Source organism: Carassius gibelio, chromosome B25, assembly GCF_023724105.1.
Source record: "Carassius gibelio isolate Cgi1373 ecotype wild population from Czech Republic chromosome B25, carGib1.2-hapl.c, whole genome shotgun sequence".
Lineage (NCBI taxonomy): Eukaryota > Metazoa > Chordata > Actinopteri > Cypriniformes > Cyprinidae > Carassius > Carassius gibelio.
The window spans coordinates 18,569,200-18,593,545 of NC_068420.1; the positions used below are offsets into that span (position 1 = coordinate 18,569,200).

A 24,346-nucleotide genomic window follows, 5' to 3' on the forward strand; every position below is an offset into this window, starting at 1 on the left:
CAGCAGAGCTAGTAAATTAGGCGCGGTCCCTTTAAGAGACAAACGCATCCATTATGATGATACACATCCGATTTTTTTTTTGCAAATCTTTACTTTCACTTAAGACATAACCACATATTTATTCGAACACACTTTCCAACACGGGTATTTCGACATATTTTGTATGTATTTGTTGTTGGTACAAAAGCAAGAAGACTTTGAGACGCGTCTCTGCTTGCTCCCTGAACACCAGAACACCGCGCTGCTGAATTGAGCTCTTTTGCTTTTCGCTCTTTTTTCTGTTTATTTAAACTGCGATTTGAATTTGTTCGTTCAGGTCCAGGAGGAAGTGAACGTCCTGAACGGCAGCTCTGTTCAGTGTTGCTGTCCCTGTCCGCGATACGCGCGGCTCTCTCTCGTGCACACGCGCCATCAGCTGCTCAGTTGTTTCCCGCAGCGCGGGGCTGAAGCGCGAGCTCACTGTGACGTTCCGCCTGATGATTCAGTTAGAAACCAGCTAAGACCAGCGTGACAGTGGCCAAAACTACTTTAAAACCATTTAATATATTATTCAAATTGTTTTGTGCCGTTTCGCTGCAGTGTTTTAATGTGAAAGGCTGTAAATGTGTACTTCAAGTGTTCAGAGAAATACATGGCGAGCTCGCTGTGATGTTCAGCCTGATGATTCAGTTAGAAACCAGCTAAGACCAGCGTGACAGTGGCCAAAACTACTTTAAAACCATTTAATATATTATTCTAATTGTTTTGTGCCGTTTCGCTGCAGTGTTTTAATGTGAAAGGCTGTAAATTCTCTGTGGACTTCAAGTGTTCAGAGAAATACATTGCCAGCTCGCGAGCAGTTGGCTGCCACGAATATATAATGTTATTACTTTAAACAGTTCAGAAACATCTGAATTTAGCTCTTGGTGTGTTCTAACGTGTGGATTGCGTGTAATCGCGTTTTTAAAAGGTCTTAAATAAGAATGAATTCGCTAGTTCTCGGCTCCGTGTAGACAGCCTGGGCTGAGCAGCAGTATTTTTAACCAGTTTAAAAATGAAACGAAACCCGACTCCGCCCCTAAATGTCATTGCAACTGTAGGGGCGCAATTTTTTTATTTTTTTTTTACATTTAAAAATTAATAAAAAAAAAACTTTAAGTCTGATCACTCTGAAAAGATATAGCACACACCACCCCTCTATCCCGCAGGTGTCTGCCGAGTTTGGGGCTTGTGGCTTTAAAGCCCTAGGAGGAGTAGCGTTCAGAATTTTTTTCTCAGAAGAATAATAATAATAAAAATAAAAATAAGTTTAAATAGCATAACAGTATGTTGGCTTGTTGCCAAGCCAACATAATAAATAACTACACCGACTGCTCATTCAGCAGTGCATTAACACAGATGATCAGCAGAGGTCAGTGCTGATTGTGTGTTTTTTAGCATATACGTATATTATTTATCATACAGAATATATACAATACAGATTGTGTCAAAGCAGCTTTACAGCGTCAAACGATTTCGCGCCATTTGTAAACGATTTACACTACTGTTCAAAAGTTTGGTGTCAGTAAGTAAGAATTTTTTTTTTTTTTTTTAAATTTTTTTTTTAAATAAGTCCCTTCTGCTCACCATGGCCACATTTATTTGATGAAAATACAGTAAAAAAAAAAAAAAAAAAGTGAAATTATTTTACAATCTATTAACGTGAATGCAGAGCTATATTTTCAGCATCATTACTCCAGTCTTCAGTGTCACATGATCTTCAGAAATTATTCTGATATGCTGATTTGCTGTTTAAAATGACTACTATTAATGTTGAAAACTTGAAATGTAGTCATTTTGTAAGTACCGTAGGTATCTGCCGTATGTTTAAAGTAATCTAACGATGACCAGAAAAAAAAGACTTTATAAAAAGTTTTAATGAAAATAAATTTTCCAGATAATATTCTACACAATTGTAATGATATTTTTATTTTATGTTTCATTGTATAAGTAGATTTATCCAGGCAAAAAATAAACTTAAATACATATATGTCTATAGAAAGTTGGTCCGTACACAGGGAGCATCATCTTTTTGGGTTATAGTATCAAAAAAGTATGAAAACCTCTATTTTAGGTCAAGCATTTATGGTGAGGAAAAAATAAATGCTATTTAGAATTAGGTGTTTCATTTCTGTTTAGTGCTTTTGTTGTTAATATTTGTATTTTGTGTGTAATTAAACAAGAGATGATTGTTCCTGTGAACGCAATGTGACCCAGATATTGTGTTGTGCAATATATTGGGAGAAAAACACTTATTTATTATTATTATTACTTAAAAAGTTAGTGGATCTAGTTACTAACACATTTACAGTACAGTACATTTTTTAAATTATTATTATTTTCAGTGTTGCTTTCAGCTGTAACTTTCATTTGTTTATCATTATCTATAAAATCCCTCATTTCAGTCGTTGCTGTCTGAACATCTGCCATGTCTGATCGTGCATGAGAAAACAAGCTGAGCAACAATCTTATTTATGGGTAAAGCTGAAGGAAGATTACATGAGCAGAATACTAAGAAGATCAGATTTCAGAGCAAGCTTGTATGTGACCGTGGATCACAAAACCAGTCTTCAAGGTTAAGTCCACCCAAAAATAAAAATTAACCCATAAATTGCTCCCCCTCAAGTCATCCTAGATGTATATGACTTTCTTCTTTCATTTGAATCCAGTCAGAGTTATTTTAAAAATTGTCTTTGGTCTTTCAAGATGTTTAATGCCATTCAACGGACGCATTTACAGTGCACTTTTTCATTGCATGATTCAGTCTATTAAAATACATTCAGAATTATCACAAATTCAAGACATTGGAGGCAGAAAAATTTATATATTTATACCACTTAAATATAGTTAATTTCTCATGAAGAGTTTTTCTGCTCCAAAAATGAACACGATTACAAATGTTGATTATTTTTATTTTATTTTTTGTTCAATAAACTAGAAGTTACTTAAGAGCAGGGCCGTGCACAGACCTTTTGAGGGGCATGTGCTGAAACTGAAAAAGGGCACCCCCCCCCCCTTTTTTTATATCAAGATTATTTAGTAAGCCTGCATAAAAGGAAGAAATGGTCACATCTTTATGACAAATTCAATAACACAAAATAATAGTCTCAAAAGCTTTAGATTTATTAACGATTAATAACAACCATAATAATAATATTAGATAATTAGATAATATAGATAAACTGGGTTTTAAGGGCTTCTTTAAACCTAATACAACAGCAACCTTCTGTGAGCCATGTATCTGGCAAAAATGTTATACTGTGGTGGGCAGGGATGTTGGTCTCTTGAATGTCTCTTATTCACTAAACTTTCCCTAAAATAAGCCAGCAATGAAAAAATAAATAAAAATAGTGTGAAAAGTACAGTTGCAGTGAAAAGTATTTCTGAAGGATCACGTGACACTGAAGAGTACTGATGTAATGATGCTGAAAATTCACCTTTGATCACAAAAATAAATTACATCTTAAAATATTAAAATAGAAAACAGTTATTTAAAATTGTAAAAATATTACACAATATTACTGATTTTGCTGTATTTTGGATCAAATAAATGAAGCCTTGGAATGAATCATGAATTACATTCTGCATGATAAAATATAAAGATTTCAGTGATCTTCTGTAATTTTTTTTTTTTTTTTAGTTACTACTACATTACTGTAGTAAAACCATGTTTTACAACATTTTATAAAGAGAGTATACAGAGAGTATACCATAACATGATTAGCCTAAATGTTAATAAATTAAGTGTATCAGCAATCATAAATCAAAGAAGAAATTTCTTAGAAATATAGTTATCTAGGTGAAGAGGATCACTTGCGCTTTGTGTAAGTTCCAGTAGGAAACAGCGGGGGGAGCACCTGTTATGATTTTCCGATGGTAAAAACAAATTATATGTTGTTGTATTACTTATCAATATATCGTTTTTGACCAGCGAATGTGTGCAAATGTGATTTTTTTTTTTCTGTCCGTCATTAAAACGGCGACGGCGCCTGCCGCTGCCGGCATCACATTACATTTTCATCTAGGTTACAAACTAGTTTTTGTAGCTATATAGACGGAGCGCTCAGTTTTTCCTGTGGTAAAATGCATTTGGCCAAATTAGCATTTTATAAAAGATGAAATGCAACTGTATGCACAGGCTATTTAAGTGTTGGCTATATATTGGTTTAGACTAGATGGCAAATGCTAGCCCTCTTTCTCAGGCGACGTCCCACATGTCTGAGTCAGTGAGTCAGACATCAAATAAATAAAACATTAGCCTTTATAGACATAGTGTTTAGTAGTACTTATTCAAACAACAAGATATTTATTTACCCTTCGCAAAACTTTGTTCAGCTCAGCTGTTGTCTACTGTGCGGCTGCTGTAAAACTTCAGTTGATTCAATGAATATAGAGGGGGCGGAGTTATCAGCTTACTGACAGCTTGAGGATCGAATAAGATTTACACAAACTCGTTTTAAGAACTTTCATTTGGTAAAACAGACAGACAGACGTAAAGGGTGACCAATAGCATTGATAAAAAAAAAAAAAAAAAAAAACACCACCAAAAAAGGGCACTTCGGAGTGTAAGGGCAAAAAGGGCATGTGCTCTGCACAGGTTGAGCCCTACCTGTGCACGTGCCTGCTTAAGAGACACATATTTTCTGTGTTTGCACTATTTTGACGACATGAATAATTTCCAAAAAAAAACCACAGGGCTATTTTGCGACTCTGAGCAACATAACAGTGTTTCGTTCCTAAATGAATTAAACATTTAAATGATTCAGTTCAATCAAAATGACTCACTTATTAACAGTGACTTGCTGCTGCCTACTGACATTTTTAATTTCTCATTTAATAATAAAAATTTATGCATTTAGCAGACGCTTTTATCCAAAGCGACTTACAGTACATTCAGTCTAACATTTTTTCCCTAACGTGATCCCTGGGAATCGAACCCACAACCTTTTGCGCTGCTAACGCAATGCTAAAGTACTTTTTAAAGATTTTTTTTTTTTTCAAATATAGAAGTATTCAAAATTTTAAGTTTAACATCTCAAAACATTATTTATGCATTTGTAAAAATACACCTTTGTAAAGGTAAATAAAATATACACATTTTAGTATGTATAAACTGATAGAACACTGGTAAAAAATATTGCTCTGAATAAATTGTTATTGTAAATATAAAGATTTTACTGTATCTTTAACGTTGTATTGTACAGTATTGTATCTTCTGCCATAAAGATGAAGATTGATATTTTGATAAAGAATAAGCACTTTGTTTGAATAAATAAACAATTTATGTCCTATTATATGTGCTTTAACTACTTTTTGTATGTTGTGTATTTTTTTTTTTTTTTTTTAGTTTCACACCAGTGAATCTCGTGAAAACCAATGTTTATTTACAGGATCAAAGGAGGCAAAGTTTCCTTACTTTAGCAAAGGAAAACCAGTCTCCTCTTGGCTTATATTGAAATCCTTTGGCATCCTTCTTTACAAATCCTCGTTTTGTCCTTCTAATTAGTGACCGTTGTTTCTTTGTAATCTCTGCACTGGACGTCCGTGTTCATCAATTCTGAGCAGTACAAAGCTGACCTCCATACGTCATGTTCCCAGAGCTGCTTCCGTGTACAACTGTTGGCGCAATCTAGATTAAATTGATTATTACAGTTTTAATATAAATATTTTTCGTACAAAATTAAATTGATTCAACTGAGGAGGACTTCATTCATCCACCGGAGGTGTGTGAGAAATTTTTTAATGGATGGCTGTTTTTTATTTCACATCTTTTGGACTGATGCATCCAACGCCTGCTGAGTGACATTAAACAGCTTGAAAGATAAAAGGCCAGTTTTAACATAACTCTGACTGGATTCATTTGAAAGAAGAACGTCATATACACCTAGGATGACTTGAGGGTGAGTAATTTATGGGTTAATTTTCATTTTGGGGTGAACTAGTTGCTATTTCGTTTGATTTTAAGCAACTGTAGCCTGTATAGTTGAGTATTTTTGTGACTTTGGAGCCCCCTACATTTAAGTGTTGTAAAGATATAACTGTCATAACTACAGTGGATAGCAGTAAAACTTCCCTACTATATAGTAGGTGAAGAATAGTATGCAACAAAAGAAGTATATCCGAATTCACGGTAATCATAAAAGAGTCACCAAAAGATGACTTCCGGTGTGATTCTGAAGTGTGCATGCGATGGACACTTTACTTTGTGGTTGTGAATTACTTATTCAAAGAAAGTACCTACTTAAGGGAATATGTGACTTTGGACGCAGCTGGGAAGTAGTTGCTGCCGTAAAGCAATCCACAAATAATATATTTGTAACGGATAGAACAATTCACCCCACAACAAAAATGAGTCAAAAAAGTACTCACCCTCAAGACATCCAAGATGCGGATGAGTTTTTTGCTTCATAGGAACAGATTTGGAGAAATGTAACATGACATCACTTGCTCACCAATGGATCCTCTGCAGTGAATGGGTGCCGTCAGAATGAGAGTTTAAACAGCTGATAAAGCCACAAGTAAGCCACACCACTCCAGTAAATCAGTTGAAGGGGTCGAAACTACTTTGTTTGGTCTTCCAAGAGGACATGAATAGAAATCAGTGGTTAACCTGTATTTACAACACTGTTCCAGATCATTTCAATCCAAATATTCAGATGTGTGCAGCACATTTTACAGAGGATTCACTCAAAAAAAAAATTTGTTGAACGAACTTAATTAAATTAAGGAAAGGTTTTCCACGATATTGAATTACATTATTCCAACAAGATCTAATTTGTTTGATATGATCTGTTGTAATCTTGTTGTATGAACTTGAATTAATTTAGTCAAGACTTCTAAAAAAAAATGTGTTATTCCTACTAGATAAAGTTTTGCCATCCTTAATAGAGAAAATCTTTTCAGGTCAACTAGGTCTAATTTTGCCATGCCGACTCTAAAAAATAATGCCCTGTTAACTACATTTAATTGTGTCATGTCTAATATATCTAACAAAGCCATGTCAACAATATACATTTTTGTCTTGCCAACATTTTATTTTAGCTAACTTGGCAGGTCCTCAACCCAACCACAAGCTCCACACTTCACCACAATGGTAACTCGCTCAAAATACACCAATATAAAGTCTTTTTAAATGCCCACATAATAGCATTAGACATGAAAAAGTCTCCTTATTATCACATTTTACTAAAAACTGCATAAAATAACACTTTATTTCAACATTTTCTCTCCCCATATCCAGTCCTGTGCAAAGCATGATGGGTAGTGTAAAACTTATTTTGAGGTACTTGATTGAAAGATGTTCTTTCAAAATGAAAACTTTATGTTAAACCAACGAGTGACAGTTTTAAAGGAACACTCCACCGTTTTTTTAAATAGGGCTTAATCACATTATTTCCTACATTTAGATAGAGGGGCAAATGCATTTTTGTGTCAGTGCATGCATTGTTTTAGTTTGACTGGGTCGGCGTTAGCTTAGCTTAGCACAATGAATGGAATCCTTTGTTGCCAGCTAGCATGGCCTGAGTAAAAGTGATCAAAAAATTTAAAAAACCCCACCTAATTACTTCTTGTGGCCTGCGTATTCACAACGAGTACAAATAGTGATCCAGATTAACACTAGGCGATTTCCTAGGCAGATATTGACTTGGGACTATATTATGGGGAAGCACAGGCGAAGCACTGCTGCTTAGGCGAAGCACTGCTACTTCGGCGCAGAGATATCACGCAACACATGAAATCCCACGACTTCCGTCAACATACCGGCGTGCAACGCGTCAAAAAAACTGAAGAAGAAGAACATACCGGTGTGACCTGCACCGAGTGTCTTCGCTTTTGGATGATTTATTTTGAGAAGTTACAGCAAACATGGTTATTACCTGCATAGCAAAAGGTTGTGAGAACAAGCAAAGGACATACACGAATGTAATGTTTCACAGAATTTCATATAATGTGGAAATGAGAAATAAATGGCTAGCAGCTCTGGAGATCTGTAGTTCAACGCCTCTCAACAAAATAAAGCAGTATCGTGTTTGCGAGGAACATTTTGCACCAGAGGACTACTTTGAAAAAATGGAATATGGCTCCAGAGAGACGGTACTACGTCTGAAAGATACGGCAGTCCCATCTATTTTCAAAGCACAGGAAGAACAAAGTACACATGTAAGTTGTCTTTTATTTCTCTTCCTTATGTTAATCTGTGTTTTTATTCGGATGTAAAATAGATGCTGCACTAGACTACAGATAGACTAGACTACTATCTAGACTACGAACCTGTAAAATGAAATGACTGAGGGGTAAGTTAGCTAGATATATTTCTCTCACCGAGTTAGACTCGGGAGTTTTAGTATAACTACTAGAGAGAAGGCTACTAGCATTTTGACCAAAGGAGGTAGCAGAACGGTCTTCACTCTATTTCCGTCGGCATAGATTGGCATATTCCCCCACATTCAAACCACCAGTTCATGTTGGCTCTCATCCTCACGTCCTCAGGCTGTTGAGCGATCGCAACCTCCTCCTCCTGTCGTTCTATTTCCAAAGCACGCAGCTCGTCTTCTGTAAACTCTGGTTCAAATAGGTATGGTTCTGGTTCTTGACTGTCTGAGAAGTCACCCTCTTCGTCTCTCTCAAAATCAGCCATGTTCATCGCCATTCGTGTACTGTAAAGAAAATAGCCAGGCAGCTACTATTCACGACGGAAGTCGTGGGATTTCATGTGTTGCATGATATCTCTGCGCCGAAGTAGCAGTGCTTCGCCTGTGCTTCCCCATAATATAGTCCCAAGTCAATATCTGCCTAGGAAATCGCCTAGTGTTAATCTGGATCACTATTTGTACTCGTTGTGAATACGCAGGCCACAAGAAGTAATTAGGTGGGTTTTTTTTTATTTTTTGATCACTTTTACTCAGGCCATGCTAGCTGGCAACAAAGGATTCCATTCATTGTGCTAAGCTAAGCTAACGCCGACCCAGTCAAACTAAAACAATGCATGCACTGACACAAAAATGCATTTGCCCACCTATCTAAATGTAGGAAATAATGTGAATAAGCCCTATTTAAAAAAAACGGTGGAGTGTTCCTTTAAGTCAGTTTAACATGACACAATCATGTTGAACTGAAAAATAGCCAAAATGGCATTAATTCAACATGAATTGTTCAGGTAAAGTGAACAAAACTGAAAAATAATTTTTTTGAGTGTTGTTTCCTGAACCAGTAGTCTACAATTCTTCTGTGCACAAAGGCTGTTTCTATAAAATGGGGTGGTTCCAACTTTACAAGGACAGTCTGGAGCTTCTGACTCGCAGCCTGTAAGTACATTTTCATATGTAAAGGATTTGCCACTGATGATTCAAACATAAGTTTTGAGCAGATAGAGTACCGCTTGTTGTTTGTCGTTTCTCTGATCACAGATGCAGACATGGTTTTATGTTTACGCAGCACTATACACAACGCAATGCATGAAAACACATTATAAGTCATTATAATCAGTAATTATGTCCCCACTGGATACAACAAATGCCTCGTTTGTAATGGGTTTTATTTGTTTTGTTTGTTGTGCCAGGAGATGGCATCACAGTATGAAAAAGGTGGTAAAATTTCTGTCACATGCTTGAGGTATTCGGCCAATCACAGTGCACTGGATAGCTGGCCAATCAGAGCACACCTCACTTTTCAGAACGATGAGCTTTGTAAGAATCGACGCATTTCAGAAATGCGGGGCATAGAAGAGAAACATAAATGTACAGTATGAGGAAAATAATGTGTTTTTGAACCATCAACTACATAAACACCATGCATTACACCAAATACACACAAAAAAATTAATATGAACCCTTTAACATCCTGCGAAGTAAAAGCTGCAAGTTTGTAGGAAACAAATGCATCATTAGAAATATTAAGATATTACAACATAAAACACATTCGTAGGCTATGAAAACATTTTCTGAAAAAGATTGTGACCCCTGTTCTAACGGTAAAGTTTGCTTTTAAAAGCGTAGAGAGAACGAGACAGGCCCTTGCACAAAATCCTCAATGAAAGTTATTTTTTTTCCCCTCTTCTGTTCTATTCCTAATCTTTTGATCACTTGTAACCCGTGTTGAAATGAGGTCTTCTTTTCTAACATCAAAAGGAATGAGGAAGAAAAAAAAGCGAGGCAGGTGCTGCACTGACAGCTGTGAGAGACGTTTATCCGGTCCAGGTGAACGTGACGTCTATCCTCCATTGACCTGCTCGCTTTCTCACTTGCTATGAAGGAAAAGCTCCAGTGGCACTGTGCTGCATGAACAAATAAACATTTGTGCCTGACAGTTTCATCCGTGCTTAGAATCCAGCTAAATCTTGGTTTATTGCACTCGCAAGCAAGCCTCTGAAATCTGACAGGAATACACAAGCTTGTGTGTGAATGGAGCTGATTATTACGGCTCTACCTGATCTCAGAACTGACAGGTTGTCATCACTTACATATTCAAAACCTCAAATAGAGTGAAGGAGATGAGCGCTGCATGCAAACGCCCTTGATTATTAAATAGGTCATTAGAGGGATTAAGCAATGTGATTAACATGCAGAAAAAAAAACATGCAAATTAAAATCCTACTGTGTTATTATGTTAATCACATTTTGGAGCAAAAACATCCCAACTATTTTATGTTTGAAAATGGTGATAAGTCTAGCATATCTTAAAAATATGTTTAAGGATGTTTTGGACTCAAAATGCTATTAAATTAATTGGTTTCTTGGTATACCATTGCTCCTGTAGGTAGACCTTGATGATTTGTAGATTGTTACTGTTAAATAAACAAGAAGTTGACATTAACATAAATTTTAGACACGGTTTTTCCACTCACTTCATTATTTTTTAACAGAACAGTTCAGAACGAGGTCAAAACGTCGAGCTTCGCTCAGAAACACACAACATTGGTGATTCATTCCATTAAACGATTCAGTGATTCACTCATAGAGTCAACTGTACAGTTCGTGATTGAATCGTAGTTTTTGAGCGAATTGGATCTTTAAACGATTCACACGTAGAGTCAACTGTACAGTTCGTGATTGAATCGGAGTTTTTGAGCGAATCGGATCTTTAAACGATTCAGTGACTCACACGTAGAGTCAACTGTACAGTTCGTGATTGAATCTGAATTTTTGAGCGAATCGGTTCTTTAAACGATTCAGTGAATCACTAGTAGAGTCAACTGTATACAGTTCGTGATTGAATCTGAGTTTTTGAGCGAATCGGTTCTTTAAACGATTCAGTGACTCACTAATAGAGTCAACTGTGATTGAATCGGAGTTTTTGAGCGAATCGGTTGAATAACTGGCGTAAGAATGTAAAAACTGCAGAAATGGCAATCGAGAAGCGGGAGTGATTCAGGTATCGTTAAAAATAATAAAATAATGGAACCAAAGTAAGTTACCGCTAGTGTTTAGCACTATTGGTGGATGAAATCTTTATCAAATGAGCGTTTGAAATCGTGTAGCATCCTATGGGTTTCTGTGCAGGTCTATAATGAGTGTTGTTGATAAGATAATCATGTTCTCCAATAACTCTGACCGTGATAATACCATCATTTCTAACTGGAAAACAGGAACGAAGCTGTTTGTTTGGAAAGCCAATTACTGGTCACATGTTGTGAGATCAACACGTTCATGTATGAGGTTCTTGTTTTCCTCAGAGGAGCAGTGATTTTCTGATTGATCACAGAGCTGTGGAGAGCAGCATCTTCATGTCTTCATGCTGCTCCTCTTGGCGTCAAAGGTAGGGGTCATTTTAATGTGTTTGTATTTCTTGAGGAGATTAACTGAAAATGTTTGACTCTAATACACCGTTTTAGTGATCCAGCTTTTCCGCAGGTTCACACAACAGGTCGACAGGTGTGCTTTATCACATTAACTACGAACACGAAATGAACTCAAATGTGTCTTTTTGTTAATATTTATCAATAAATATGAGCTAATATGTGATGTTGTACTAGTTAGGACTTTGTGACACACACACACACACACACACACACACAACACACACACACACACACACACACAATCTGTGCTCAATGCCTCAAACTACAGCAGCCAGTGAAAGATTTATAAGCTCTGACAAAGAAACTGAAGAGCAAAGGCAGAAGTATTATTCACAGAGACATAAACATACAACACAGTAAGCGCTAGAATTGACTACAGAAACCAAAGATACACAAAATATATACGATGACTGTCAAATGAATTATTTTTTGGGGGGTTGAGATAAAATGACTCAATATGAAATAATATCACTGTGTGTTTGACAGCATGTAGGTAACATGCATACAGTAATTAGTCAAAACATATACCTGGGTAAGTGTAGCCTATATCTAAATTATTTGTGCTTTTGGACCAGAATATCATGCATGTTCAAAAGCCAATCTATATGTTTTATTCAATGGAGAGCAACAACAAGTAGCACTTTAAAAAAAAAAAAAAACACTGAACCTGAACACATCTGTGCTCTGAACACCACAATTTGAACCATCTCCTTTTCTAGTGGCCCAAGAACCTTTGCTTCTTCTTTTCAGTCTCTGACACTTATAGAGCAGAAATCACATGGATCCTAAACTTGGCTGGATGGTGCCAAAGGTGCACCTCCACCCAGACACACATCCCTTTGGCACTAGGTGGCACTATAACATGGAAATTTACATGCATAAGGCTATGTGGATTACTGTGTTCTGACGGCACCCATTCACTGCTGAGGATCCATTGATAAGCAGATGCAATGATAAAATGCTAATCAACTCATCTTGAATGGCCTTTTATTTTGGGGTGAACTGCTCCTTTAACAATGTCAATGAGATTTATTCTTCTCTTTCTCTAATCTTTTCTGGTTTGTTTTTGTCTTGGAAGTGGAAGTCCGTGGGATCCCGTTTCAAATCATAAAGATGCTGTGGAAATGCTCCGCTCCTGGAAAGTAAGGAGAGTGTTTCCACCTGTTACTGCAGGAACAGTGGTGTCAGATTTAGATCAACATTAAGAGAAGGCCTTCCTTTTAATCCTCTTGACATTTCAGTTGAGGGTGACCATCTTATTGTAATGTCACGCCGGAAAGTGGCGAGGAAGACAAACAGGAAGGGAAAAGGCCATTCTATGTATATCTTGGGAAGAAAATCTCATGGCTTTGGAAATGTTGTGCTTAGTCTTTCTCTCTTTCACCTGTGAGTTCTTGTGTGATGACAGCTACATGTTTAATTAACCCGTCCCCTACTAGTTATGCTCTAACTCACCGCTCATGACCCTGTCTCTCAGGGAAATGGGATGAATAAAACATTGGGAGAGAAATTACTGTGATGTGGTCGTGCCACAGTGAACTGCCTGAAGAACCGCTAATATTTCACCATATAAACTCTGCATGGGCTTATAGCTTCATGCATATTAGAAACAGGGCTTAATTATTCAAAGATGTGATGAGTTGTGCTTATTCTGTGAATGATCAAAGTCAGGCAGTATGCAGACTACTTAAAATGTGAAATAGGAGTTTAGAAAGGCTGTGGGCTTTAAATGATCCCATAATATCTTTATTAACAAACCACATATTTGGAGTCTAAACAGGTACATTCTCTAAATCTAAAAACTCTTATTCTGTACATAAAACCAGTAAAAATAAAACAAATGAACAATAAATAATCAATTAATAAATGTTGTTCTATTATATTATTCTGTTTATTATACTGAATGAAGTATATATATATATATATATACATACATACAAAATTCAGTAATAAACAGAACACTCACACACACACATATAAAAAAATACAAATAATTTCTTGAAATCAAATATTAAAGTTTAATTTAAAATATATTTTAATTAACATATTTAACTTTTTAAAATGCACGTTTCAGACAAACAAATAAACGAACAGTATCTTAATGAATACGTCAACTAGCTTAATTATTATTATATTATTATTATAATGATGCATGTAAAAATGCGCTTTCCTAAGTCAAAAATGAATGAACTACATAAAAAAATAATTAATTAATCTTTTATATTTTATACATTAATCATTGAAAAATAATAATAATTGTTTAGTGTTGATATCGTCTGTCAAATGATGGAACCGTCAAATCAACAATTAGGTGAGATCATCACAGCAAACGATTAAACTCTTCCAGTAATAATCTCTCGCGCTGGAGCTCCGCCGGTGGTTGGACACCCGTCCTGCCCATAACGGCTCCACCCAAGTTCGGTTGCCCAGCAGCGAATCTCCGAATCCTACTACGGTAACGGCTGAGATCATGAATATTAATTACGTAACGGTGACGTTCGGCCAGTAAGCATGACTGGTTTTCTATTGATAACACCTGCCTCATGAATATTTATGAACCTCGCGCACGGATGCTGAACGTAACGTCAACATGGACTATTTAATTATTCATGAGCTGATCCGGTACCATAGTAGGCTTCGTAACGTCTCTCCGCGGCAGCGTCATGGATGCTCAGTTGAACGCGGGGATCGAGAGTCGATCGCATCGTAGGACTGGAAGCGGAGCTTGTGGGATTTATGAGACTCGTTGCTAAATAGTTCATCAGACTAAAGGCGTGACAACACCCGCGCGCAGAGACTGACGCATCGGTGAAACAAAGCGTTTGTTTCGCAGAGAGCACGAGTGGAATCAAGATGTCAGATTCAGCTAACGGTATCTGAGCTCACGGACGCCAATAGAGCATTGTTATTGTTTTTATGCCAACGGTTTTCTGCAGGTTTTATTCGGTTCATGGCGTTTGATTTGAAATCTTGCGAAGAGCGAGTAAGTTGCGCGTGGACTTGGATGATAGCAGGTGCATGATCGCATCCCCTATGAACCGCGAGAGCAATGTGATTCACCCGCGGTTATTCACGACGCATATTACTGTTTAAATAAGATCTGAAGATAAACCAGCATTTATTTGCTTGCATTGCTTTTCTTTTCTTTTCCATTGCAATGCGATAAAGTACCAGTCTCGTGATGTTCAGAATTACTGTTGCATACTGAATCAATGCCACTCGAATGCGTGTTTAATTCATTAAATCTAAAACGTCTTGTTTATTTAGATTTTTTTGTAGAATACTACTGTTTGATTCTAGATATGCTGTAAATATCAAATAGCTATAATTACTGCCTTCAATTTTTAATTGAACTCAAAGTGCTGCCAAAGTCATTAATAACCTGCAGTGATAAGTTCATTGCACTTTTTTTTTACCACTTCAAAACTAATTACTCAAAGAAGATGTGTAAAAATCTAAGTTAAATTAATGAAAACAAATTGGAAATGCATAATAAGGATATGCTTTTGTTTGATGTGGTTTCATGCTAAATATTGCATTTGTTAATTGAGTGGTTTTATTTAAAATATCATTCAATCATCCCAGAAAGGAGCAGTTTCTCAATTAAGGTTCTACATTGAGGTTCTACAGTCAGATTATGTTGTTTATTGTTAATTAAATGTGAAACCGCAATGTTAAAAAGTTAGACTGGTCATTTGAGCGAAAGCTTTAAATCCAGAGGATGATCCTGTCTGAAGTGGCTGGACTGCTGTCAGAGCGGCTTTCTCAAGATTAACAGCCCGCTGCTCTTTTCTTTGACTGTTTGCCTACAATCAAATCATCTATGGGACTATTCTCCATCTTTACCTGTTTTTAAAACTTGTTTGTGCTAAATGGGAATTAAATGAAGTCCATTTGAGGTCATTAACAGTGACATGGCTTGCAAATCATGTTTGATCCTTCTATAGAGTTAGAATAGTAAGAACCCCATCGAGGAAATGGCTTGTCTTTAAAGTGAGAAGCAGCTGACTTTTTTTCCGCTGCTGTAATGTGACATTGCAACATTTTTTTTTTTTTTGAAGCGTGCCAAACCGAGAAGCAGCTGACATATTGTAACTATGAGTTTGTGACATAAGCAGTCTTAATTTTAGCAAAACAAGACTGATTCTGCTGCTGTCTGGAGAAATATGACATTGTGATGCTACAAATTTAAGTGCGGCGAACTGAGAAGCAGCTGACACTTTCATTCTGCTGCTGTTGCGAAGATGAGATTGTGATACCGGGGGTTTAGTTGCGGCAAACCGAACCTGATGCTGCTGCTGCAAATATGACATTGTGACATCAGGACTCGTTCTCTGAAGCGCCAGACCAAAGAGCGGCTCACGCTCTCTTTTTTGCTGCTGCTGCTGCTGATGATGCTGCAGCTGCGAAAATGCTGCGATTCCCTGTGAAGAAGATACGAAAGCAGTTCAAACTTCTGCTGCTGCTGGTGCTGCTCACTTTTGCCGTGTGGTTTACATACCTCCACATCAACCAGGGCAAATCCATCAAACTCCACTTCAACTATGGAAAAGGTAAGCTGTGTTTGGTTTTTAGATTTTAGATGATATGAAAATAATAATTTAGGATTATTTATTTAAACTGTTGTAATTATGAAAGGAGTTTATTATTATTATCTTTTTTTTTCTGGTGTAATTTTGGAGCGTTGGGGAGAAATGAAGCTGAGGTTCAGAATGGAAGCAAGATGAATAGGAATTGCTGAATTATCAATTTCATTATTAACTTTAATTAACTAAGGCACCAGCGCTGATACTGAGTTTCAACATCAGCGCCCTGCACATTTTAATTATTGGCCGATGGAAATTGGCATTTTGGGAGTGTAACATTATAGTATTGTCAGCTTTTTGAATGCATTAGTATTGAATGCCTTGTCATTAGCTGAAATATTGCACTTTGAATTAAATTAAGTTGACATTATATTGGTTTCATTTGAAGGTGTTTAAATTATGCAGATATGGACAACATAAGCAGACATGTTCAGATGAGCATTATTCTGATAAAACGAATTCAGAGGAACTACATTCTCGGCTTTATGATTAAGCAGAAGTGTGTTTGCAGAAGCCATGTGCTTGTGAGAATCCTAGCTCTTTACCTCTGCAAAACAGATTCAAACACACACACACACACACACACACACACACACACACACACACGTGTGTCAACAGGATTAGCAGTTTCCTCTTGTGGTGGATGAGGAGATGCCGCTCACATTCTGAAGCACTTTGAGTGTCTAGAAAAGCGCTATATAAATGCAACAAATTGTTATTATTAGAAAACATATCCCAATGAAGATTTCGCATCAGTTCTGTTGGTCTCGTAAATTTGCAGTGTTGACCAACTGAAAGCTGCTTGATTTGAAACCATTTGAGTCTTACCAAAGCTGCCAAATTTACCAAAATGTTACGTAAAAAAAAAAAAAAAAAAAAAAAAAAACATCAGCTACAGGTCTATATATTGGCCACATTTACCATTGTTCCCTGTATTTGCTGCAGCCAAAATTCAGTATTTTCAATAAAAATCCATGTGATGGTAATTTCGCTTGTGGGGGAAACATTTCCCTGAGCAGATTTAGCTAAATTTTCAATTGTTCCCATGTTCCCAATTTGGTGTGTTGACCAACAGACAACTATGCTTTATACATTGCTACACTATTGACAATATCCAATAGGTTTATCTAGTGAAATTTTCCTAATTTGACAGCACCTTAAAGCTTATATTAAAAGCGTTAGTCTGCTAACACAGTGTCCGACCCCTAGAGCCCGTCTGACAACAACTTTTTTGTGTCCGACACTAGAAGAGGATCTCCTTTCTCATTAACAGCGGCTAAAAGCTGTGTGTGGTTTGGCATCTCTCCCTTGCTGCCCCAAACTGACCTCAATCATAACCCAGGAACTTCAGCCTCTGTCTGACCGCTCCAGTCTTTGAGTGGGCCACCAAATCACTCCTCTCGCCAAGGAGAAGAGCACTGGAAGCACTCAAGTGAGAAAAGGCTGTGCAAATCCTGCATTAGCACAAAGAAGAAGATGTCTGGAAAATAACGTGGCGGCGCACCAAGCCATCTACGGTGAAATTAAAAAAGTCTGTGGGGCTCGCCGAGTGACGTTACTGACATTTTAATCAGAGATGTTGGCTGTGCGTGTTTGCACAAATAGGCTGATTTATTTTCGCCCGAGACTCACAGTGGTCACCTTATTCCCAATTACAGGCTCCGTAGGGCTGGGTCAAGATGTAGCCGTGCACCAGCTGTGATAGGTTGCTGTGAACAAGGGTCTTTTTAAGCAACCAAGTGTGAAGGAATGTGTCGAAGTAGCAGTCGGGTCATTTCTGTTATGCAGTACCTTTTGAACTTGCTTGGGTTGTAATTTGTAGAGGCATTGCTATGAAAGCATATTATTAGACAGAATATATGCTCTGGTCAAGCTCAGACTCTTAAACGTCATTCATTATAACCTATTTACATGATGGCAAGGAAATTAACAGGATGGAAATAAAAAGCTAAAGTTAGCCATTGCTCAGTGTGGGATTTTGAGTTGGCTTGCATGAGGTCAGGAAGTTAATTACAATATATTTTATTACACAAATTTCCGTTGTTGCATCTAACATTGTTTTTATTATTATTATTATTATTATTAAGCCAATTTATATTTTCTCATTTCTATTTTTTATTTATTAGTGCTCAAACTGCAATTACTAAAACAACATTTCTAAGGGATTATATACAAATAAATACCAACAATAGATCAGTTCTACATAATTAACACACACACCCACACATCAAACTGAGAATAGTTAGAAGAAAAAAAAAGAATGGCATAAAGATGGGATAAAAGCCAAAAGTTGTGCAAAAAACATAACCTTAACATAAATTGCAAATGACTTTACAGTGACAGATACTATAATTGAATTCATACAGTAATATAGACATTGGTACATTAGAAAAGCATCTAAATGCATGAATTTTCTATAAAATATTTAAGGAATTTTAGAGGGTTTTAATTCTTCATAAGGTAAAGAAAGTTCAGACGGTTAATTCAGTAATAAAAAGTGGATAAATGTTAATGAAAAAAAATATATATACTAGGGACAGGACTTTAACGCGTTAATTGAGATTAATTCATTACACAAAAAATAACGCGTTAACTAAGATTAATTAATTACAGAAAAAAAAAATTCCCGCATTTTTAATGACTTATTTTTGCACCGCGGAACGTTTTCACAGGATTTGTTTCGGCGGACCGATTATACTGGAGCACCAACTAGCGTTCGCTTCGCATATCACTGCAGCACATCGAACCTCAAGTATCACCTCAACGCAAAACATATAGCAGCTAGCGTGGACTTCACACTTTATGTTGAACTATGTATTATTTTGTTGGTGCAACAGTTTATGTTGAACTCTTTATTGTTTTGGCCAAGGTTATTGAGAGTTGGACTTAGTATGTTATGGCCTCTGAAGCAACAGAGAGATGTTTTCTAATAGTCAGTGTTTCCAATGTTCTGAATGTAATTGACAGTATTGTGTTTTACTTTAAAAACTCTTAAAATAAACATTTTTTGTTGCTTAAGCTTATGTATTCAGTCATTATTCAATGGTATACTATGAATCCATGTGAAAAAAAAATTACTTCTCTCTGTTCTCAGATCAAATATTTATATGCGATTAAAATGCGATTAATTTCGATTAATTAATTACAAAGCCTCTAATTAATTAGATTAATTTTTTTAATCGAGTCCCGGCCCTAATATTATATATATATATATGTCAATCAAGAATTAAATGTAGTATAATATTGGCTGAATCAAATATATAAGAATCTAGGTGAGGACAAAATTGTTTGGATGTAGGGCGACCAAAAAACTGAATTTTCTTATTTCTGTGCTGCTGCTTTCCCGCCAAAAATGATGTCACTTCCTGGGTGATGATGTCATTAAAGAAACTATGTTTAACTTAAAGGGGTATTACAAAAGACAAAAAGTTTTCAAAGTAAATTTGAGGACAAAGAAACAACATTTGATGTCCAATTAAAACAATATTTCTGAGAAAACATGGTTTGAATGTTTAAAATATTTAAATCAGAGGAAGAAAAAAATGAAGAAACCAGTAGGCACCTATAGAAGCCCTGTGATACATTGGCAACCTCCTTAAAATAATACATTTATTTATTTACATTTACTGAATTAAGGGTGCAATTTTTGCATAACTAAAGATACCAGAACACTCCCTAATGTGCCATTGGTCGAAAACAACAACAAAAACAACTTGCCATTGGTTGATTCAGTGTTGCTGAGTCAGGCTGGTCAGGAATCTCAAACAAACAGAGCTATGTTTTGATAGCACCACAGTGTTAACACTGTTTAGGGAAACCAGCCTACTAATGTCTTACTTAAAGATGTCTTTACATTAAAGTGTTTAAACATAAACCATACTGTAGCTTTAATGGTAATAAAAAAAAAAACATTTTGAGTTAAGGAACATGAAGAACTGAATAGTGGAGATGGCCAAAGTACAGTGTTTGTTAACACAAAGGATGTCTTTTTAAAATTAGCTTTTTGCTTTAGGTTGCTATGTTTAGAAATCCAAGGGAACTGATCCCGGTTTGGCATTGGTGTTCAACCTCTAACCGGGACCCCTGTGAATGCTGAATGAAAGGGTGTGAGAAATACACACAAATGAACTGAGAAGGAGTGGGTTGAGATTGGCAGGTTGGTTACAGGCACAGAAAGGGCTTTTGGGAAAGGTCATATGATACGGCTGTGTGTGTTTGTGTGAATGGAAAGCTGCCATTTCCCACCATAATCTGGCCGTACTAAAGCATGACGGCTGTTAAGGTCATAAAATCAGAGTTAATTACGTTGATGTATAATTGATGTGTCATTTTACATTCACTGAAAAGGTACCCTAAAGGTCTTTTGTTACTATGAAAACATGTCTTACATGCAGCACTCTGTAATTCTTAAAAGGAAAATCTAAAGTTACATTATATTAAAGAATGACTGTTTTATGGCAGTGAATATATTATGTTACACACCTATTTTTACTATGATTAATGACATTAATGGATTCAAACTGCATTCCTGCACAGATTCACAGTATGGTTTTAGTGTAATTTCCTTTATATTAACGTTTCTTTTGTTAATAGGGAAATTGAGCATTAATTACTTCACCTGTGGGATGCCTGTTTGCCTTTGTTAATCAATGACGCAGAAACTACTTATTCATTTTTCTTTCTTTAATCTTGGTTACAAGTGCAGTGAAAGTTTTTAGCGAGTTACATGTATTTTGTGTCCTATGACTGTTAGAAATTCACCTTCAGCTTAGAATGGACGCCATCCAAAGTCTTGCTTCTGTCATCATGCTTTGTTTCATTAATGTACATTTGAAGAACTTGCAACAGAATGTTCACAGGACTTCAAACCAACCACACCCACAGAAATATCAAAAAGTCTTCTCCCCAGCCATCCTACAACATGCCCTCCAGACCCAATCACCTCACACCTCCTCCAGGCAATCCCTCCTACACTTTTACCAGCACTCACACACCTCATCAACACATCTCTCCTCACAGGCATCTTCCCCACTGCATTCAAGCGGGCTTGGGTAACCCCACTGCTCAAAATACCTACAGTACAGACCAAAAGTTTGGACACACCTTCTCATTCAAAGAGATTTCTTTATTTTCATGACTATGAAGGCACACTGAAGGCATCAAGGGCTATTTGACCAAGAAGGAGAGTGATGGGGTGCTGCGCCAGATGACCTGGCCTCCACAGTCACCGGACCTGAACCCAATCGAGATGGTTTAGGGGTGAGCTGGACCGCAGACAGAAGGCAAAAGGGCCAACAAGTGCTAAGCATCTCTCGGGGAACTCCTTCAAGACTGTTGGAAGACCATTTCAGGTGACGACCTCTTGAAGCTCATCAAGAGAACGCCAAGAGTGTGCAAAGCAGTAATCAAAGCAAAAGGTGGCTACTTTGAAGAACCAAGAATATTACATATTTTCAGTTGTTCCACAATTTTTGTTTTGTATATAATTCCACATGTGTTAATTCATAGTTTTGATGCCTTCAGTGTGAATCTACAATTTTCATAGTCATGAAAATAAAGAAAACTCTTTGAATGAGAAGGTGTGTACAAACTTTTGGTCTATACTGTACATTAAAAACTTATCTTACAGATAGCTACAGACCTGTCTTTCTCCTTCCATTCATGGCGAAAAACCCTCGAAAGAGTTGTTTTCAACCAGATATCATTTTCTTTCACAGAACAACAAACTGGACGCTAACCAGTCAGGTTTCAGGAGTGGCCATTCAATGGAGACTGCGCTACTATCAGTCTAGGAAGCCCTGTGGATTGCAAAAGCTGATTCCAAATAATCAGTTCTTATTGTGCTAAATCTATCTGCTGCTTTTGACACTGTAAATCATCAGATCCTCATGTCTGCCCTCTCATCACTGGGCATCACAGGGATTCCACTTCACTGGTTTGAATCCCATCTTACTGATAGGTCTTTTAGGGTGGCTTGGGGAGGGCAGGTATCCAAAGCACATCAACTTTTACTGGGGTTCTTCAGGGATCAGTTCTTGGACCCCTCCTCTTCTCCATATACACATCACTGAGTCCCATCACACAGGCACATGGATTCTCCTACCATTGCTATGCTGATGACACAGCTCTATCTTTCATTTTAACCACATGATCCAACGGTAGCTGCACGTATCTCAGGCTGCCTGGCGGACATCTGGGCATTGATGAAAGAATATCACTTACTGCTTACCTGGCAAAGACTAAGCTTCTTGTCTTCCCTGCCACTCCAACTCTACAGTATGATTTCTCCATCCAGCTAGGCTCTTCTACAATTTCCCCATCAACTCGGTCAGAAATCTTGGTGTTACCTTTGATGACTAGCTGACCTTCAAAGACCACATTCAAAGACAGCTCGCTCTTGCAGGTTTGCATTGCACAACATCAGAAAGATCAGGCCCTTTCTAACGAAGCATGCGGCACAAATTCTTGTCCAGGCCCTTGTCATTTCTAGACTGGACTACTGCAATGCTCCTCTGGCTGGACTTCCATCAAGCCCAATCAAATCTCTACAAATTATTTAGAATGCAGCGGCACAATTTGTCTTCAATGAACCCAAAAGAGCTCATGTTACACCTTTCTTTTTCTCCTTGCATTGGCTACCGGTTGTGGCTCGCATTAAGTTTAAGACAGAATATAGAACAACCCACAGGCTCTGCATCCACCTACTTCCACTCACTATTACGAATATACATCCCTTCCAGAAGTCTGAGATCCCCTAGTGAGTGATGCCTCGTGGTACCACCACAGAGAGGCTCAAAATCACTTTCCAGAACATTCTCGTTCACCATTCCTGGCTGGTGGAATGATATTCCCTCCCCTATGTGGAATACTGAATCCCTGACAATTTTCAAGCGGCAGCTGAAAACTCATCTCTTTCGAGATAGCATCACTTTACTAAATGACTGAAATGGCAGGAGGCAACCTGCACATCAGCAGTCAGCGGTATGACAGGATGTGCAAAAGCCACACACACACACAAAACGCTTTCTCACTTGAATTAAAGAGGTTTTAGTCTGAATAAAATGCTAGTAGCAGGATTATAAAATGAATAGATGCGATTATGATCATTTGATAAAATGAAGAGAGCGCGCCATACTTTTGAGGTCATTTTACTTTGTTGACAGTTTCCAATCCCGCTCGGAGAACGCTGAACGCGCCTCTTTAAATGGTTTTGTGGTGCTCGTTGTTGTATTTTAAAGCACAATTGCAATGTTTTCAACTGACATTATTGTATATAATTATCCGAAATGTGGAGCGCGTGTGACTGCGCTGCACATTAAGTGAACTACATCGGCGCTGCTGTACCAAAACACAGTTGCTCACATTAATTTGATCCTGCTGGATTCTGTCCTAGAAAATGTCAGATTTTTAAAAATCCGGCATACAGCGCATTAGATCGTGACAGTGCATGCGTGCAGACGAGGATGAGCGAGCGCGGCCTCGCTAGATTTATTTGGAGGTTATTGCTCATGTCTCATTCGGCACAAATCGAAATGTTTCCATATTCGCAATGTATTTGAATGTTAAACTGTTATTTATAATGTAAACTAGGCTTGTACTTAACACGCATTCGCATATAGACGGAAAAGATGATCCTCTTCATATGAGCAAAAACGTCCTTGGCATAACAGCAGAGTGGACCGGTATACTACGGTCTATTTAAACTGACCAGTGTAACCTTTTAATGTTTAGTTGACATTTTATTTTGATAATGAACAGACTGCGATGTAAGTTTGAATCGCTAGAATATACGTGTGCAGCAGGCTCCGGGACGATCGAAACAGCTGAGACATTAAAAAAAAATATATATTTTCCGCAAAAGTGTTTACTTTCATTTGTGCACACTCACAATAAAAACAGAAGATTTGTGCTCTTGTAAAATAAAGCAAACAAACAGAATGCGTTG

The 24,346-nt window shown here is 37.2% G+C and overlaps 1 protein-coding gene across 3 annotated transcripts in view; it reads left to right on the forward strand.

The window, feature by feature from the left end:
• Positions 1-11,333: 11,333 nt before the first annotated feature.
• LOC128014322 (N-acetyl-beta-glucosaminyl-glycoprotein 4-beta-N-acetylgalactosaminyltransferase 1) overlaps positions 11,334-24,346 on the forward strand; it is a 158,685-nt gene continuing 145,672 nt past the window's right edge. The window contains exons 1-2 of one of the 3 annotated variants that reach the window (XM_052597802.1): positions 11,334-11,388; positions 11,690-11,772. Coding sequence is in view for 1 of the 3 variants with exons in the window: in XM_052597801.1 (XP_052453761.1) it covers positions 16,227-16,368 (142 nt within the window). In the remaining 2 variants the exon portion in view is untranslated. Of the gene's footprint in view, positions 11,389-11,635; positions 11,773-14,464; positions 16,369-24,346 lie in introns of those variants that run through there. The other 2 variants (XM_052597803.1, XM_052597801.1) reach the window with 2 other exon arrangements.